We start from the raw sequence: 18,037 nt of genomic DNA on the forward strand, positions 1-18,037 counted from the left end.
CCATCACAATTTGCTTATAGCAAACCTCAGAGTGGTGTGATTTGGGAGATTAAAAGCAAAACAAAACAAATATCAAAAAAGCCAACCGGGTGGAAATATGAAAAGAGAATGGTTGGACAAGATGTGCGATTCCAATTAGGTGACATCTTCCCAATTATTTCTATGAAAAAACATCCAATGATATTATTATCCTTACAAAAAACACTTCACATCTCAAATGCTCTGACTGTATTTCCACATCTTTTCCTTTACTGCTATCAGAACGCTGGTGGCTGCCTTCAAAACTATAAAGTAAAAAACCATATTTCTGACTGCACAGAACCTTATAAAAGTAGACAGAGTAATGTGTCCCTAAACCAAACCAAACCAAACCAAACCACAGAATGAAGGAGAGGTACACAAATAATCCGAGGTGAAGCATCTTTAACCAGATTAAACTGAAGCACGTGGATACGTTTCTGTGGAGAACCAAACAGAAGAGATGAGGAAAGGACACAATAAAAAGATTTCAACTTCCTGTGCCTCTAATTTCGTTGTCACATCAAAAAACAAAATACACCAGTGGTAGCCTATGATGATGATTATACTGCTGCAATTGACCTTCACAGAGTCCACAGCTCTTAAACGAAGGCTTGCACTTGATTCACCCCTGCAGCATGCAATTACAGAAAATCTTTTCATAAAACAAAGCAGGGTGACAAAATCATCTTGAATTTTCATCTTACCAGAATTGAACTCTTCTGCATTTATTCCCCGAGTATTGGCCTCTTCATTAACTGATTTGGTGCCCCTCCGTCTCCTGTCACAGTGTACATAGGTATGGTCAGTATCTAAAAGAAATCAAATAGAAATCACTTGAGTTTTGTCCAGGGAATTCATGTACAGCACTGGAACTGCCTTGAATTTCAAAAATCTAACAAGAATAAGGAATTGTGCTTATGAGGGCACCAAATTTTGCAACAAATTACTTACCTAAGTAATTTCAGAAAGCTCCTGATCTTACCTGTGAAGGAACAATTTGCTCCTACAAAAGGGCCTGTGCAAATCATAAGACAGCAGAAAACAAAACTGCTTCTGTACTCCCTAAGGAAAACAACATTGCCTTTTGAAACAGGACTGGGCATTGCATGATTGTAAAACAACCATGCAGCAGCAAAAGGAATCACAGAATAAGTTGTGCAGATAGGGACTACCTTTGGTATCTAACTGGAAGTAATATCATTCCATACTAGGTCACAAAAGAAAGTACCTATGTTTTGTCTTGAAGAGCTCAAATGTTCTAAACTCACTTTCAAACCAGTGTAAAACCAATGGGTGCTAAAGAAATACATCAAACTGGTCAACTCTGCCTTAAACACACACAAGTGGACACACAGGAGAACAGCAAAACTAGCAAAGTGTCAGACAGTGGCTACTCAGCCTGTCACTTCCCAATGCACCCCTACCTTCCTTAAGCTAACGAGCTTTTTAGACTGCCCAATTAACAATTCCTCCAACCTCAGAGAGAACAAATGGTTAGAGCAGACAAAGAAACTAATTTCACATCCAGAAAAACATGCACCCAGATCACCAAGGGTATGGTTTACCTAGCAAGAATAATATCACATATGGACATATCTTGTACATAACTATCTATACAGTTCAGCAATACTCTGCCACAGAAAACATTTTCAGAGCACTTTTACTTTTGAGGTAAAGGCCTTAACACATAAGCAGAACTTCATGACTCCTCTTATATAAACTTTTCTGTTGAGGTAACATTGGAGTTATTTCCATGTAGCATTGCAAAATGGTGAAGGTAAGACCAGAAGTGCTCACTTTCTCACAAATGTTTTGCCTACTTTCTAAGTTGCTGATTGGCTGCTCCTAATCTAATTTGTAAGCACTGCAAAAGCCAATCTCAGCTGTGTTTTAAAGCAGTTACAGGACACTCATTCCCAAATACAAGAAACACAGCTCACCTCCTACCAACATCCCAGCATGAGGACAGCAGGGACACTGCTTAGCACCTTTAGAGCCATTTAGATGACAAAGGGAGCTGCTCAGTGCAAAGGTTTGCATCTCAGAGTTACCAATATTAGACAGACACCTTGAGGCTCCACTTACACCACCTGCAACACTGCCTTTCTGTCCTGGTACCATTCTTCCCAGAAGCTTGTGTTAACTACAAATGTCACACAGAACTCCAGCGTGTTTATAAAGCAATGTGTTCTCCAGAATGAAGGAATCTTGTAACAGCCTGTCCACTCAATGAATATTTTTCATTAACAACACTTGAAAAATACACAAAAGATATAGATTGCTGTAAGTCATAATTTTAAAACCACCCCAGCAATCCAATATGCATCACTATATTGTGGTTTCCTGATACTGCTCCACCAGGTTCATTTACCAAGCAATGCACAATCCAAACCACAGTTAACACCAGCACAGATTCTCTTCATTCAGTGCCAAGAAATGCAGGCATGGGAATACACATCCTGGATAGAAAAATGCAAAAAAAGCCTGAAATTAAGTACCCATGGTACTAACCTTCAAGGGTGACCTCAACCTCAGGATTCTCACTTGTTTCTGACATATCATGCCGGGAGGTACCTGAAAGAAGGAAACAGGACTGCTCAATGATGGACATGGACAAGATTTTCAACCAAACACTCCATGCCCCTGCATCTAAACCAACATGGTCAAAGAAACCTCTTGCATTCACAGCATGAAATAAAAATAGAAGCAAACAATTGTTATCATGAGCCTTTGAGTAATTTCAGACAAAGGCAAGGAGGGGAACATTACACTTGCTAAACTGCACCTGCTACACTGCAGAGTTGCTGCTATCACTGAAGGCAATTCCATCTTCTTGGCTCTCTTGGGTTAATACAATCATAAGTATTTTCCCCTCTCTTACCCAGGATTACTGAAAATAGAAACAAAGGCTGCCTGTCCACAAAGATTAGGTATTTTTTTACTAGCTCTACAGACTCATGGTTCCTGTGCCATCAAGACTTCCACAACAGGCTGCAAGGCCAACAGTCAAGCAGGGGAGGGAAATTCATGATCACAATGCTTTTGTTGGGGCAGAGAGCACCAACAAGACAACCAGGATTAGCCAATCAACACTCACTGTGAGATAGAGCAATTTATAATTAACTGCACTACTGTTAAACAATGTGAAGCTAATTCTATCAGGAACTCTATCAAATTATGCAGCAGTTCATGAAGGAACAGATTTTAGTTATTCCAGCAGAGTAAAGCTGCACTTGTGCATTTTGAAGAGTATTTTCCTTTAGATCTCTGTATGCTGGGGTACAGTATCATTTTGGGAGCAAGTCTGAAGGAATCTTTGTTTCAAAGGCTTCTCTTCACATGATGTGTGTGGTGTAGAGCAGAAATCCAGCTCTATCTACTGGGACACCTCAACTGCAGTGCATCTGAACTGTGTCAAATACATCATCCAGTTCATGGAAATCAATATCATGTTTTGGTCTAATTCCAAGGGAGTGTTGGGTACAGAATTAGCAAATGCAAAGTACTATAAAAGGAAAGAATTAGGAGTTGTTTTACTAGACATGAACATAAAGTACAGTCATAAAAAAGCCTGTCACATCAACTGATCACTTAGAAAAATTTTGAGAGAATTAAATAAGATTAAAAATATTACAAATATAGAGCATTTTTGGATATTTAAGAATACCCACAAGACTGGAAGATGGTACAACTAGTCTAGCACCAAATCCCTGACAAACACTCACAGTTAAGGGACTTGTGCAAAATCTCATAGCAGTTAGTTACAAAGTTCTGGAAGAAAACTCCAGATGGGACATTACTCATTAAGCACATTAAACCAATGGTGTTAAACATTGAAGTACGCTTTTTTTTAATAACATATCATCATCATCAGGTCTCTTCTCTTCTTGGGTAAACACACATCTCCTACTTAAGCCTTCCTCACAGTTCTAAATTCTGTCATTCACAAGAACTAGCTCCAGGTTCTCAAACATGATTTTGTTCCCTTCAAAACAATTTCTTCTGACACACATAACCTCAACTTTCTGACTGCTGAATTCTGATCACACCATGCTGTCCACTCATCCAATCTCATCAAGGCCACCTCAGACGCCTTCATCAGCTACAGCAAACACAATTGTTTTGTCACTTCCTTTTTCACCATCTTGCCAAGGTTACCAAAAGGGAAAAACAGTGAAAACTCTCAGGGAAATATAACAAAGTAGACCAAATCTAAAGGTTTTCTTGAGTGAAACAATCACTTTAGCAAATCTGCATTACTGGCTGTAGCTTTGAGAAGTCACACAACTTCTGGAAGAGCCAGGTCTGCCTGGCTATAACTCCTTCAGATTTTTAGGCTCTCAGTCCTCCTACTTTGCTGTTAGGTCCACAGTTGTCTGCCTGAACCACCTCACTATCACGTTGGGGTCAGCAGATGTCGAAGTTGAGATGGCCATAACACAGAGAGTGACACCATGCAGTTTCAGAAAGCTCTAAGAATTAGCCCTTTCTTATTCCACAGTACAACCTTTTATGCCATTTATCTTACATGCATTATGCCTGTGTGCCCTCTATACCCTTTTATGATTGGTCAGTACACCTGGGCACTCCTTGCCTCAATGCTTTCAATACTGTTCACCTGCTTTGCAAAGCTCCCAATTACCATAAACTGTGTTCCTACACAGAGTGGTGAGATTTGGGAGATTAAAAGCAAAACAAAACAAATATCAAAAAAGCCAAACTGGGGGAAATATGAAAAGAGAAAGGCTGGAGAAGATGTATAATTTCCATTAGGCTACATATTTAAAAATATTTATGTGAAAAAATATCCAAGGATCTTAATTTATCCTCACAAAAAACACTTCACATCTTAAATGCTATAACTGTATTTCCACATCTTTTCCTGTACTGCCATCAGAACTCTGGTGGCTGCCTTCAAAAATATCAAGTAAAAAACATATGCCTGACTGCACAGAACCTTATAAAAGCAGACAGATTAATATGTCCAGAAGCCAAAACAAACCAAACCACAGACTAAAGGAGTGGTACAGAATCCCAAAAAATACCAGGTAAAGCATCTTTAAGCAGCCTAAACTGAAGCGCATGGACTCGTTTCTGTGGAAAACCCAACAGAGGGATCAGGAAAAAACACAACCAGGAAATCCCAACTTGTGGTGCATCTATCTATGTCATCATGTCAAATAACAAAATACAACAGTGGTAGCCTGTGATGATGATTACAGTGGTGCAATTCACCTACACATAACCAAGGGCTCTGAAATGAAGGTTTGCACTAACATGTCTCACTCCTGTAGCACAAAATTACCCAAAACCTTTTCATAAAACAAAGAAAGGGGGACAAAATCATCTAGGATTTTTATCTTACCAGAATCAAATTCCACTGCTTTTCTTCTCTCAGCATCTGCAGATTCATTTGCCAAATTGTTGCTCTTCAGTTGCTTGTCAGGTGGTAGGTAGTCATCCTCATCATCTTTAAGAAACAATAAAAAACCCCCTGTTTTTTTGTCCATGGAATTCGCATGCAGAACTGGAACTGCCTTGAATTTCGAAACTAAAACAGAAATAAGGAACTGTGTTTATCAGGGCATCAAATTTTGCAACAAATTATTTACATGAGTAACATCAGAAAGCTCCTGATCTTACCTGTGAAGGAACAATTTGTTCCTTCAAAAGGGCCTGTGCAAAGCACAAGACAGCAAAAAACAAAACTGCTTCTGTACTCCCTAAGGAAAACAACATTGCCTTCTGAAACAGGACTGGGCATTGCATGATTGTAAAACAACCATGCAGCAGCAAAAGAAATCACAGAATAAATTGTGCAGATAGGCACTACCTTTGGTATCTAACTGGAAATAATATCATTCCACTAGTAGATCTCAAAAGACAGTACTTATGTTTTGTCTTGAAGAGCTCAAATATTCTAAAGCCACTTTCAAACCAGTGTAAAACCAATGGGTGCTAAAGAAATACATCAAACTGGTCAACTCTGCCTTAAACACACACAAGTGAACACACAGGAGAACAGCAGGGACACTGCTTAGCACCTTTAGAGCCATTTAGATGACAAAGGGAGCTGCTCAGTGCAAAGGTTTGCATCTCAGAGTTACCAATATTAGACAGACACCCTGAGGCTCCACTTACACCACCTGCAACACTGCCTTTCTGTCCTGGTACCGTTCTTCCCAGAAGCTTGTGTTAACTACAAATGTCACACAGAACTACAGCGTGTTTATAAAGCAATGTGTTCTCCAGAATGAAGGAATCTTACAACATCTTGTCCATGCAATGAGTAGTTTTCATTAACAACACTTGAAAATTATGCAAAAAATACAAATTGCTGTCAGGCATCATTTTAAAACCACCCCAGCAAGTCCAATATGCATCACTATATTTTGGTTTCCTAATATGTCTCTACCAGGTTCGTTTCCCATGCAATGCACAGCCCGAACTACACACAGGGCCAGCACACAATTCTCTTCATTTAGTGCCAAGTATAGCAGGCTTCAGAAGACAGAATTTAGATAGAAAAATGCCCAACAAACTGAAATCAATGACATGGGGAACTCGCCTTCAACAGTGACCTCAACCTCAGGATTCTCACTTTTTTCTGACACGTCATACTGGGAGGAATCTGAAAGAGAAAGACAGGACTGATCAATGATAGACACGGACAAGATTTTCAACCAAACACTCCATGACTTTGCATCTAAACACTCTCAAGCAAGCCTGCTGCACTCACAGTGTCCAACAGAAATAGAAACAAACATATATTACCATGAGCCTTTGAGCAATTCCAGACAAAGGCAAGAAGATGAAGATTACACTTGCTAAACTGCACCTGCTACACTGCAGAGTTGCTGCTATCACTGAAGGCAATTCCATCTTCTTGGCTCTCTTGGGTTAATACAATCATAAGTATTTTCCCCTCTCTTACCCAGGATTACTGAAAATAGAAACAAAGGCTGCCTGTCCACACAGATTAGGTATTTTTTGTCCATCGCTACATACTCATTTTTGACGTGCTATTAAGTGTTTCACAACAGGCTGCAAGGCCAATAGTCAAACAGGGGAGGGAAATTCATGATCACAATGCTTTTGTTGGGGCAGAGAGCACCAACAAGACAACCAGGATTAGCCAATCAACACTCACTGTGAGATAGAACAATTTATACTTAACTGCACTACAGTTAAACAATGTGAAGCTAATTCTATCAGGAACTCTATCAAAATTATGCAGCAGTTCATGAAGGAACAGATTTTAGTTATTCCAGCAGAGTAAAGCTGCACTTGTGCATTTTGAAGAGTATTTTCCTTTAGATCTCTGTATGCTGGGGTACAGTATCATTTTGGGAGCAAGTCTGAAGGAATCTTTGTTTCAAAGGCTTTTCTTCACATGTTGTGTGTGGTGTAGAGCAGAAATCCAGGTCTATCTACTGGGACACCTCAACTGCAGTGCATCTGAACTGTGTCAAATACATCATCCAGTTCATGGAAATCAATGTCATGTTTTCGGCTAATTCCAAGGGAGTGCTGGGTACAGAATTAGCAAATGCAAAGTACTACAAAAGGGAAGAAGAATGAGTTGTTTTACTAGACATGAACATAAGGTACAGTGGTAAAAAAACTTGTCACATCAACTGATCACTTACAACCCGCTTGAGAGAATTAAATATGATTAAAGCAATTAAAAATATACAGCATTTTTCAAAATCTTAGAATAGCCATGACACTGGAAGATGATCCATCTAGTCTAGCAACAGATCCCTGACAACCACTCATAGTTAAGAAAATCTTGCAAAAATCTCAAAGCAAATGTCAGCAAAGTTCTGGAAGAAAACTCCCAGATGGGACATTTCTCATTAAGACACATTAAACCAATCTTGTTAAACAATGAAGTACCTTTTTTTGGACAACATATCATCATCATTAGGTCTCCTCTGATCTTTAGTAAATACACACAGCTCCGACCTAAGAAGCCTTCTTCACAGTTCTAAATTCTCTCATTCACAAGCACTGGCTCCAGGTTCTCAAACATGATTTTGTTCCCTTCAAAACAATTTCTTCTGACACACACAACTTCAACTTTCTGATTGCTGAATTCCAATCACACCGTGCTGCCCACTCATCCCATTAAGACCACCTCAGAATCCTTCATCAACTACAGCAAACCTGGGGGATTCCAGGCACACCATGGTTTTGCCACTTTCACCATCTTGCCAAGGTTACCAGAGGGGAAAAACAGTGAAAACCCTCGTTATATATAACAAAATAAACCAAATCTAAAGGTGTTCTTTGATGGAAACAATCACTTGTGCAAAATCTGCATCACTGGCTGTAGCGTGCAGACAAAATTCTGGAAGAGCTTTAAATGCCTTTTCTGTGCATTTCTTTACTAATACACAGATTAAACCCAAGACTCCATAAATTTCAAACACTGCCACTGATTTGTCCGTCTCACTCCTTTTTGTGAGGATGAGCAATAAATAATTTTATTTTTCAGAATCCAGACAAGGCTGCCTACTCTGTATGCCTATTTAAACCACAAATTAAATTTAGGTTAGATTGTTACCTGTAATTTTTAGCCACTGCCTCTAGATCTTTTCATAAATATCAGCCTTCATGAACAACAGATTTATTCTATTCAGCAAAGCCATGTGCAACTTTCCAAACTTCTCTTACAGAAACTTGCGAAAAAGAACAGATCTCAGAAAAAGATGTGTTACAAAGCCTTACTCTGACTCAAAGGGACACACTCAGCATCTGTAGCTATACAACTCTAGTCAAAACCAAGGCACAGTCAGAATATTGGTCGCTTCCTATCACACATCCCCTTCCTCATGCTCCCTCCTCACAGTCAGGTATAAAGCACATGGCATTATGCTGAGGAAAACAAACTACATTTCTCTCCTCCAATGACTTCAGTTCATACTGCAGCCAGCACAAGCAATGAACTTCATTCTCCTTGATCAGGAGAATTGATGCTGAATTTCATGTCATGGTACCCCTAGCTATGGTGATACCTACCTTCCAAGCAAAACTAATGGCATTTGCAAGAAGGAGCACTGCTGCTAGCAAAACCTGCCTTCAAAAGCACACAAGCCAGGCTGGAGAGCCACGTGCTCAGAGCAAAGCCAGCAGCACAATGATGTGCTTTTCACATCCTGCCAAACCACTAAACCTTGGGTGATGAGCACCTTAGAAATTCCTTTCAGGACTTAAAATAATGAAGACTACCATCACAATTTGCTTATAGCAAGCCTCAGAGTGGTGTGATTTGGGAGATTAAAAGCAAAACAAAACAAATATCAAAAAAGCCAACCGGGTGGAAATATGAAAGGAGAATGGTTGGACAAGATGTGCAATTCCAATTAGGCGACATCTTCCCAAATATTTCTATGAAAAAATATCCAATGATATTATTATCCTTACAAAAAACACTTCACATCTCAAATGCTCTGACTGTATTTCCACATCTTTTCCTTTACTGCTATCAGAACGCTGGTGGCTGCCTTCAAAACTATAAAGTAAAAAAACATATTCTGGACTGCACAGAACCTAATAAAAGCAGATAGAGTAATGTATCCATAAGCCAAATAAACCACAGAATAAATGAGATGTACAGGATCACAAAAAATACCAGGCGAAGCATCTTCAACCAGACTAAATTGAAGTGCACCGATGCATTTGTATAGAGAACCCAACAGAAGGGATCAGGAAAGATCCTCTGCATCTACATACATCATTAAGTCAAAAACCAAAATACAACAGTAGTAGCCTATGATGATAATTATACTGCTGCAATTCACCTACACAGAGCCCAGGGCTCTTAAATGAATGCTTGCGTTAACTTGTCTCACTCCTGCAGTATAAAATTACCCAAAACCTTTTCATACAACAAAGCAAGGAGATAAAATAGTCTAGAATTTTGATCTTACTGCAATTGAACTCTTCTGCGTTTCTTCTCTCAGCACTGGCATTTTCATCTGCTGAATAGGTGGTCCTCTGTCTCTTGCCAGAGGGCATGTAGTCATCCTCATCATCTTTAAGAAACAATACAAAAAACCCCTTTTTGTAAATCCAGGAAACTCGAGTGCAGCACTGGAACTGCTATGAATTTCGAAACTAAAACAGAAATAAGGAACTGTGTTTATCAGGGCACCAAATTTTGCAACAAATTATTTACATGAGTAACTCCAGAAAGCTCCTGTTCTTACCAGTGAAAGAACAACTTGCTCCTTCAAAAGGGCCTGTGCAAAGCATAAGACAGCAAAAAACAAAACTGCTTCTGTACTCCCTAAGGAAAACAACATTGCCTTCTGAAACAGGACTGGGCATTGCATGATTGTAAAACAACCATGCAGCAGCAAAAGAAAACACAGAATAAATTGTGCAGATAGGCACTACCTTTGGTATCTAACTGGAAATAATATCATTCCACTAGTAGATCTCAAAAGAAAAGACAGTACTTATGTTTTGTCTTGAAGAGCTCAAATATTCTAAAGCCACTTTCAAACCAGTGTAAAACCAATGGGTGCTAAAGAAATACATCAAACTGGTCAACTCTGCCTTAAACACACACAAGTGAACACACAGGAGAACAGCAGGGACACTGCTTAGCACCTTTAGAGCCATTTAGATGACAAAGGGAGCTGCTCAGTGCAAAGGTTTGCATCTCAGAGTTACCAATATTAGACAGACACCCTGAGGCTCCACTTACACCACCTGCAACACTGCCTTTCTGTCCTGGTACCGTTCTTCCCAGAAGCTTGTGTTAACTACAAATGTCACATAGAACTCCAGCGTGTTTATAAAGCAATGTGTTCTCCAGAATGAAGGAATCTTATAACATCTTGTCCTCTCAATGACTATTTTCCTTTAACAACACTTGAAAATTATGCAAAAGATACAAATTGCTGTAAGGCATCGTTTTAAAACCAGCCCAGCAATCCAATATCTTCAGTATGTTGAGGTTTCCTAATACTGCTCCACCAGGTTCATTTACCAAGCAGTGTACAATCCAAACCACAGTTAACACCAGCACAGATTCTCTTCATTCAGTTCTAAGTTATGCCATCTGTAGAAAACACATGTTGGATAGAAAAATGCCCAACCAACTGAAATCAATGACATGGGGAACTGACCTTCAACAGTGACCTCAACCTCAGGATCCTCACTTTTTTCTGACATGTCATACTGGGAGGAATCTGAAAGAGAAACACGGGACTACTCAATGATGGACATGGACAAGATTTTCAACCAAACACTCCATGACTTTGCATCTAAACCAACACTGTCAAAGAAACCCCTTGCATTCACAGCATGTAACAATTCAGAAGCAAAGCTATGTTACCATGAGCCTTTGAGCAATTCCAGAAAAAGGCAAAAAGATGAAGATTACACTTGCTAAACTGCACCTGCTACACTGCAGAGTTGCTGCTATCACTGAAGGCAATTCCATCTTCTTGGCTTTCTTGGGTTAATACAATCATAAGTCACCCTCTGTAACCCAGGATTACTGAAAATATAAACAAATGCTGTCTTTCTCTACAGATAATGTATTTTTTTTACCATCTCTAAAAATTCATGGTTACTGCACTATGATCATTTCCATAACAGGCTGCAAGGCCAACAATCAAACGGGGGAGGGCAATTCATGATCACAATGCTTTTGTTGGAGCAGAGAGCACCAACAAGACAACCAGGATTAGCCAATCAACACTCACTGTGTGATAGAGCAATTTATACTTAACTGCACAACAGTTAAACAAAGTGAAGCTAATTGTATCAGGAACTCTATCAAAATTTCATTCTCCTTTATCAGGAGAATTGATGCTGAATTTCATGTAATGGTACCCCTAACTATAGTGATACCTACCTTCCAAGCAAAACTAATGGCATTTGAAAGAAGGAGCACTGCTGCTAGCAAAACCTCCTTTCAAAAGCACACAAGTCAGGCTGGAGAGCCACGTGCTCAGAGCAAAGCCAGTGGCACAATGATGTGCTACAGTAAAAATGAGGCGATCCCTGGATGCAGGGAAAAAATTATGATGTCTGGCTCCAGATCAGAAGGCTGATGGATAGCTTTATTAAAACTGAACTATATTGCATTAATATACTATTTAAAGAGATACTATACTATTTTACATACTTACTTTTTACTTCCCTATCTAACTAACCCAAACTCATGACTCTGCTGAGAGCCCGAGCCACAGCTGGATCCCATTGGTCATTGAACACAAACTACCTTCACCAGAATCCAACCCAGCAATCACTGCAGGTAAACAATCTCCACACCACATTCCACGTGGGGAAAACAAAGGAGCAGAGATAAAGATTGGTTTCTCTTCTTCTCTCTGTGCTTCTCCTGAGAGACAGAATAATGTCCCTCTGTCCAGAGAAACTGACTGTCACAATGTGTTTTCATATCCTGCCAAACCACTAAACTTTGGGTGATGAGCACCTTAGAAATCCCTGTCATGACTTAAAATAATGAAGACTACCATCACAATTTGCTTATAGCAAGCCCCAGAGTGGTGTGATTTGGGAGATTAAAAGCAAAACAAAACAAATATCAAAAAAGCCAACCGGGTGGAAATATGAAAAGAGAATGGTTGGACAAGATGTGTGATTCCAATTAGGTGACATCTTCCCAAATATTTCTATGAAAAAACATCCAATGATATTATTATCCTTACAAAAAAAACACTTCACATCTCATATGCTCTGACTGTATTTCCACATCTTTTCCTTTACTGCTATCAGAACGCTGGTGGCTGCCTTCAAAACTTTCAAGTAAAAAACCATATTCCTGACTGCACAGAACCTAATAAAAGCAGACAGATTAATGTGTCCATAAGCCAAATGAACCACAGAATAAAGGAGAGGTACAGGATCACAAAAAATACCAGGCGAAGCATCTTCAACCAGACTAAATTGAAGTGCACGGATGCGTTTGTATAGAGAACCCAACAGAAGGGATCAGGAAAGAACACAATAAAAAGATTTCAACTTCTTCTAAACCTACTTACATCATTAAGTCAAAAACCAAAATACAACAGTGGTAGCCTATAGTGATAATTGTACTGCTGCAATTCAACTACAAAGAGCCCAGGGCCCTTAAATGAAGGCTTGCACTAACATGTCTCATTCCTGCAGCACCAAATTTCCCAAAACCTTTTTATAAAACAAAGCATGGAGATAAAATTATCTTTAAGATTCATCTTACGGGACTTGAAATATTTTGCTTTTCTTCTCCTGTTATTGGCAGCTTCTTTAGCCGACCTGGTATTCCTCCTTCTCCTTCTCTTTCTCTTGCTAGATGGCAAGTACTCATCATCATCATCATCATCTAAAACAAATAATTAAAAAAAAAAAAAAGAAAAAAGGTTTTTTGTCCAAGGAACTTCTGTGCAGCACTGGGACGGCTTTGAATTTCAAAACTAAAACAGAATTAAGGAACTCCGCTTATCAATGCAACAAATTTTGCAACAAATTATTTACATGAGTAACTCCAGAAAGCTCCTGTTCTTACCAGTGAAAGAACAATTTGCTCCTACAAAAGGGCCTGTGCAAAGCACAAGACAGCAAAAAACAAAACTGCTTCTGTACTCCCTAAGGAAAACAACATTGCCTTCTGAAACAGGACTGGGCATTGCATGACTGTAAAACAACCATGCAGCAGCAAAAGGTATCACAGAATAAATTGTGCAGATAGGCACTACCTTTGGTATCTAACTGGAAGTAACATCATTCCATACTAGATCACAAAAGACAGTACCTATGTTTTGTCTTGAAGAGCTCAAATGGTCTAAACTCACTTTCAAACCAGTCTAAAATCAATGGGTGCCAATGGAATTCATCAAACTGGTCAACTCTGCCTTAAACACACACAAGTGGACACACAGGAGAACAGCAAAACTAGCAAAGTGCCAGACAGTGGCTACTCAGCCTGTCACTTCCCAATGCACCCCTACCTTCCTTAAGCTAACGAGCTTTTTAGACTGCCCAATTAACAATTCCTCCAACCTCAGAGAGAACAAATAGTTAGAGCAGACAAAGAAAACTAATATCACATGCAGAAAAACATGCACCAAATTTCACCAAGCAAGAATACCCAAGTCTTACTTAGCAAGAATAATATCACACATGGACATATCATGTACCGATAGAGCTCTATTATACTCTGACACAGAAAACATTGTAGAGCACTTTTACTTTTGAGGTAAAGGCCTTCACATGTAAGCAGAACTTCATGACTCCTCTCATATAAACATTTCTGTTGAGGTAATGTTGGAGTTATTTCCATGTTGCATTATAAAATGGTGAAAGTAATGCCAGAAGTGCTCACTTTCTCACAAATGCCCTGCCTACTTTCTAAATTGCTGATTGGATGCTCTTAATCTAATTCCACAGCAAGCACTGCAAAAGCCAATCTCAGCTGTGTTTTAAAGCAGTTACAGGACACTCATTCCCAAATACAAGAAACACAGCTCACCTCCTACCAACATCCCAGCATGAGGACAGCAGGGACACTGCTTAGCACCTTTAGAGCCATTTAGATGACAAAGGGAGCTGCTCAGTGCAAAGGTTTGCATCTCAGAGTTACCAATATTAGACAGACACCTTGAGGCTCCACTTACACCACCTGCAACACTGCCTTTCTGTCCTGGTACCGTTCTTCCCAGAAGCTTGTGTTAACTACAAATGTCACACAGAACTCCAGCGTGTTTATAAAGCAATGTGTTCTCCAGAATGAAGGAATCTTATAACATCTTGTCCACTCAATGAGTATTTTTCAGAGTTACCACCGGCACACAAAATTCTCTTCATTCTGTGCCAAGTAATGCAGGTGTTGGAAAACAGAATTTTGGATAGAAAAATGCCAAAAAACCAAAATCAATGACCTGGGAAACTGACCTTGACTTGTGATTTCAGCCTCAGAATCACCACTTGGTTCTGACGGGTCATGCTGGGAGGAATCTGAAAGGGAAAAACAGGACTGCTCAATGATGGACTTGGACAAGATTTTCAACCAAACACTCCATGCCCCTGCATCTAAACCAACATGGTCAAAGAAACCTCTTGCATTCACAGCATGCAACAAATATAGAAGCAATCAATTGTTACCACGAGCCTTTGAGCAATTCCAGACAAAGGCAAGGGGGGAACATTACACTTGCTAAACTGCACCTGCTACACTGCAGAGTTGCTGCTATCACTGAAGGCAATTCCATCTCCTTGGCTCTCTTGGGTTAATACAATCATAAGTATTTTCCCCTCTCTTACCCAGGATTACTGAAAATAGAAACAAAGGCTGCCTGTCCACAAAGATTAGGTATTTTTTTACTAGCTCTACAGACTCATGGTTCCTGTGCCATCAAGACTTCCACAACAGGCTGCAAGGCCAACAGTCAAGCAGGGGAGGGAAATTCATGATCACAATGCTTTTGTTGGGGCAGAGAGCACCAACAAGACAACCAGGATTAGCCAATCAACACTCACTGTGAGATAGAGCAATTTACATTTAACTGCACTACAGTTAAACAACGTGAAGCTAATTCTATCAGGAACTCTATCAAAATTATGCAGCAGTTCATGAAGGAACAGATTTTAGTTATTCCAGCAGAGTAAAGCTGCACTTGTGCATTTTGAAGAGTATTTTCCTTTAGATCTCTGTATGCTGGGGTACAGTATCATTTTGGGAGCAAGTCTGAAGGAATCTTTGTTTCAAAGGCTTCTCTTCATATGATGTGTGTGGTGTAGAGCAGAAATCCAGCTCTATCTACTGGGACACCTCAACTGCAGTGCATCTGAACTGTGTCAAATACATCATCCAGTTCATGGAAATCAATATCATGTTTTGGTCTAATTCCAAGGGAGTGCTGGGTACAGAACTAACAAATGCAAAGTACTACAAAAGGGAAGAAGAATTAGGAGTTATTTTACTAGACCTGAACATAAAATACAGTTATAAATAAGCCTGTCACATCAACTGATCACTTTAGAATATGCTTGAGAGAAATAAATAAGATTTAAAAAATTTAAAATATACAGCATTTTTGGATATTTTGAGACTGGAAGATGTTACAGCTAGTCTAGCACCAAATCCCTGACAAACATTCATAGTTAAGGGACTTGTGCATAAAAACTCAAAGCAAATGTCAGCAAAGGTCTGGAAGAAAACTCCCAGATGGGACATTTCTCATTAAGACACATTAAATCAATGGTGTTAAGCATTTAATTTTATTTTTTTTTTTCAACAAGATGTCTTCATCACTAGGTCTCTTCTCTTCTTGGTTAAACACGCAGCTCCTACTTAAGAAGCCTTCTTCACGGTACTGAATTCTGTCATTCATCAGCTCTAGCTCCACGTTCTCAAACATGATTTTGTTCCCTTCAAAACAATTTCTTCTGACACACTTAACCTCAACTTTCTGATTGCTGAATTCCTATCACACCATGCTGCCCACTCATCCAATCTCATTAAGACCACCTCAGACACCTTCATTAGCTACAGCAAACCTGGGGGATTCCAGGCACACCATGGTTTTCTTACTTCCCTTTTCACCATCTTACCATGGTTACTGAAGGGAAAAGCAGTGAAAACCCCCAGTGACATATAACAGCAGTCAGAATCGCAGTCATTTCCTATCACACATCCCCTTCCTCATGCTCCCTCCTCACAGTCAGGTATAAAGCACATGGCATTATGCTGAGGAAAACAAACTACCTACATTTCTCTCCTCCAATGACTTCAGTTCATACTGCAGCCAGCACAAGCAATGAACTTCATTCTCCTTGATCAGGAGAATTGATGCTGAATTTCATGTCATGGTACCCCTAGCTATGGTGATACCTAACTTCCAAGCAAAACTAATGGCATTTGCAAGGAGCACTGCTCTTAGCAAAACCTGCCTTCAAAAGCACACAAGTCAGGCTGGAGAGCCACGTGCTCAGAGCAAAGCCAGCAGCACAATGATGTGCTTTGCACATCCTGCCAAACCACTAAACTTTGGGTGATGAGAACATTACAAATGCCTTTCATGTCTTAAAATATGACAACTCCTATCGCAATTTGCTTATAGCAAGCCCTGGAGTGGCATGACTTAGGAGTGTTGGGGGGATAGGTATTTTTTCCCTTTTTCAGGGCATTTTCTTCCCATCTGTTTCCAGGGAAATGATGAGCAGACAGCAGTCAAGAGAGAAAATAGGTGGCTGATTGCCTTGGCATACTGCTGGAATGTTTATGGGGGGAGGAAGGGGAAGCTGGGTTGTTTTGACAGTGTCTTAACTGGGTGTGTGCAGCTGCCTGGTTGGGAGCAGAAATGGCCGTGTGCTCTTCCTTTGCCTTACACCTCTCCTATACAGTGTTTGTAAACGCTGCCACGGAGCTCTGCCGGCTGCCATCTCGTTAGCCTGTTGCTTGCAAGAGAGCTAATCCTGGCTGCTACACTAAGATTCACCAGCTCCACGAGTGACCAGCAGGGTCCACATGGGTGCCTGGGGAAGATGTCCCTTCTCCCCTTTTCCCCAGGAGCTGCCACACGGAGGGCCCGCTTGAGCTGGAGCAGGACTTCCACCAGGCCTTTTTTTTGCACAGCAGTGTGACCTCGTGACAAAGCGCTTCCTCCCTTCCCAGCAGCACCCGTGCCACTGCCACTGTGGCTAATTGGCGGTGAAGAGCAATCACCTGCCGTGGGCGCCCGAGGCCATCGAGCCTTCTTCCCTCACAGCGCCGAAACCAGCCCAGAGCGCCCCGCGCTGTGACACAGCGCCCCCTGCAGCCGCGGGCCCGGCACTGCAGCCCTGCTGCCGCCGCCACGCGTGCCAACAGTGCCCTCTGCTGGCCAGCGGTGTAACTACACCGCGCGCAGGAAAACAACGTTCGTGCGTTTTCTTCTCGTTGCTTGTTGCTGATGTTGTTGTGCTTATTTCTTTCATCTTGTTAGATAGATAGATAGATAGATAGATAGATAGATAGATAGATAGATAGATAGATAGATAGATAGATAGATAG

The 18,037-nt window shown here is 40.4% G+C and overlaps 1 protein-coding gene across 11 annotated transcripts in view; it reads right to left on the reverse strand.

Annotated features, from left to right (window-relative positions):
• GTF2I (general transcription factor IIi) overlaps positions 1-18,037 on the reverse strand; it is a 92,786-nt gene that overhangs the window by 30,047 nt on the left and 44,702 nt on the right. For 8 of the 11 annotated variants that reach the window (XM_053995392.1, XM_053995391.1, XM_053995389.1 and 5 more), the window contains exons 16-23: positions 14,938-15,000; positions 13,247-13,369; positions 11,163-11,225; positions 9,957-10,061; positions 6,590-6,652; positions 5,387-5,572; positions 2,533-2,595; positions 726-830 (exon numbers count right to left, since the gene is read on the reverse strand). In XM_053995392.1, coding sequence (XP_053851367.1) covers positions 726-830; positions 2,533-2,595; positions 5,387-5,572; positions 6,590-6,652; positions 9,957-10,061; positions 11,163-11,225; positions 13,247-13,369; positions 14,938-15,000 — 771 coding nt within the window. The remainder of the gene's footprint in view (positions 1-725; positions 831-2,532; positions 2,596-5,386; positions 5,573-6,589; positions 6,653-9,956; positions 10,062-11,162; positions 11,226-13,246; positions 13,370-14,937; positions 15,001-18,037) is intronic. The other 3 variants (XM_053995394.1, XM_053995395.1, XM_053995397.1) reach the window with 3 other exon arrangements.

This window comes from Vidua macroura, chromosome 20 (assembly GCF_024509145.1).
Source record: "Vidua macroura isolate BioBank_ID:100142 chromosome 20, ASM2450914v1, whole genome shotgun sequence".
Classification (NCBI taxonomy): Eukaryota; Metazoa; Chordata; class Aves; order Passeriformes; family Viduidae; genus Vidua; species Vidua macroura.